General features: G+C 39.9%; 1 protein-coding gene across 1 annotated transcript in view; it reads right to left on the bottom strand.

Annotated features, from left to right (window-relative positions):
- LOC125372143 overlaps window positions 1-2,052 on the bottom strand; it is a 7,233-nt gene extending 5,181 nt beyond the window's left edge. Inside the window, exon 1 of the mRNA XM_048381222.1 lies at window positions 1,967-2,052. Coding sequence (XP_048237179.1) covers window positions 1,967-2,052 — 86 coding nt within the window. The remainder of the gene's footprint in view (window positions 1-1,966) is intronic.
- Between the last annotated feature and the right edge of the window lie 561 nt (window positions 2,053-2,613).

Raw genomic sequence — 2,613 nt, 5'->3', positions numbered from 1 at the left:
ATTGGCAAAGGTCAGTTTTATTCTTCTATTACCCACACAGCAAAAGTACAACCAAATCTAAAAGAAGATTAATATTTATAGAAATATTTATAGTGTAATTTTTATCAAGTTGGATCCTGGTATCTTGTTTTTCTTGCTATTAGCTGTATGGAAATGATTCAATTCATAAATCGTAATTATTCTTTGTTTGTTTAAAAAATTACTTCAATATGTTTTTTGCGTTTATAGAGGTATAAACGTAAAATCAGGCGTGCAAACTGTGTGAATCCGCCAGTTTTTTACGCTTTTTAGCCCCACATACGCAAAAACGTATTGAATAGTTACGTCAACAATAATAACTTTACATACAACTTGTTAAATCATTAACACAAACAACTGTAGACCACACCACGAATCAGTGACAGAGAATTAGTGAAACCCAAGCCCCGCCCTTTCTATTATCAGCCAATCAGAAAATAGTTAGTGGCCGTGGTCTAGGCTGTTTAGGGTTTATGGAGACTTAAACATAAAACCTGTTTGGGTAGTTGATCAAATGACTAAGAAACCCATGCAATTTCTTTACTTAAGCATAAAGCCAGTAGTTAAAGTGTTGAGACACGATAGTATGTTATTGGGCTTATCATCGCACATATTAGGTCATTATGTATTGTTAATAGTAAAACATGTGGACGAAAAAATTGGTTCTGTTTTTGTCATATAAAACTGTAAGTTCAGACGGGTGAACATTTGATACGACAATATAAGAAACGATGCTCCAATGCACCGGCTTACATGGACATACATAAGTGAATGCATGCGCGCGCACGCACGCACGCACGCACGCACTGTAGCTCCCCTGGACATGTAACTAACACTAACATTTACTGATTTGAACAAAATCAGATCTCATCATAGGCATCTTCAAGGCAGAACATGTTCACAGAGACAAATTTCATTTGAGAGAATGTAAGAGCATGATCAAAAACGGAACATATAATATTATGTTGTATCCCACAACTAAATAAACGAACAACAAATTTCATTACATGTTTGAACAAATGGCAAGTAATGGTTATCAATAGACTTTTCAAAATGGCTGCTGTGTCGACCACATTGAAAATCAGATTATATTAGAAACTCTAGAAAATTCAGATGTCAGCATTGGAAGGAAGACACATGTTCATTGGTCCGGCGGTTTCCGAGGAGAGTACAGTGCACAGAAATTCATTTTGAAGGAAAATATAAGCTTGGTCATGCGCAAAGGTAAAACTTTTAAATACCGCAAATAAAACGGAATGTATGGTTTCGTTAAGCCCCACTACCAACTACACATAACAAATGTTAATGATACATGCAGTGCTCTTATATTGTTGAGGATGCTTCATCCACCTGTCTTTTCTGAGCGCCATGACATCTACACCAGAAAGTGAGCACCATGAAGGAATATGTGTGTTCTGTGCTTTAAATAGATTAATATTTTCAAATCGAAGAGGCAATGAAATGAAGCCTAAACGGTTTAGTGAGCGGACATATCGTGGGCACAAGAACCCACGCATAGATTGGAAGGTCAACGTCTCCTCGGGTCATTTGACTTGACCTCCTGTCGTTTCTGTTTGATTAAATACAAAGGTTAAATCAAGGTCAAAATGTTTAGATATTTTATTCTTGCGGAACACGTTTGTTGAGCTACCACTACTAAACACACATATACCATTTTGAACACGGATGGCTAAATAACGATCTTAAATAGCTTTTTTAATATGGTTGCCGGGGCGACCACATTGATAATTGCATACGAACCTCTGGTACATTTTGCGGTATCATCATTGGTGGGGATAAACATATGAAGTTTCAATGGCCTAGCGGTTTCCAAGGCGAAACTGTTCACGACGGACGCCGAACAAACAGGTCACGACATGAGCTCACTTGAGCTAAAAAAAGCTGGTTACAGTTATATCCTTTTAAACACTACATTTGGTCTACTTACTCAAGGTAGCCGTACTGAGAGGAGAATTGTACAACAGATTCCACCCACAGTGTGATCAGTGCAGGAGTAGTGGTTACATCTGCCATCCCTTTCGTGGTTGTAGCAGCAGTCGTTGTAGTCGTTTCAGCTGTCGTCGCTGTTGAAGCTGTCACTGCTGTAGTAGTTGGTGGAGTCGTCGTAGCAGCTGTCGTCGAAATCGATGAAGCTGTCGTAGAAATAACAGTTGTCCCTGCAACAGGCGTCAGTGTAGTAGTTGGAGCTGTTGTTGCAATATCAGGTATCACTGTTGTTGTAGCAGCAGGAGTCGTAGTCGTTGCAGCTGCCACCGCAGTTGAAACTGTCGTAGTAGCAGGTGTCACTATTGTAGTAGTTTGGGTAGTCGTCGTAGCAGCTGTCGTCGAAATCGATGAAGCTGTAGAAATAACGGTTGTCCCAGCAACAGGTGTCAATGTAGTAGTTGGAGCTGTAGTCGTAGTCGTTGCATCTGTTGTCGTCATTACTGCTGTCGTCGTAGTCGTTGAAGCTGTCGCCATAGTCGTTGCAGCTGTCGTCATAGTCCTTGCATCTGTTGTTGCAATATCAGGTATAAATGTAGTTGTAGCCGCAGTCGTTGTAGTCGTTGCAGCTGCCACCGCAATTGAAACTGT

This window comes from Haliotis rufescens, unplaced genomic scaffold (genome assembly GCF_023055435.1).
Source record: "Haliotis rufescens isolate VD_foot unplaced genomic scaffold, xgHalRufe1.0.p SCAF_37, whole genome shotgun sequence".
NCBI lineage: Eukaryota > Metazoa > Mollusca > Gastropoda > Lepetellida > Haliotidae > Haliotis > Haliotis rufescens.
The sequence above is the reverse complement of the archived record's forward strand: the minus strand, read 5'-3'. Positions and strand labels throughout refer to the sequence as shown.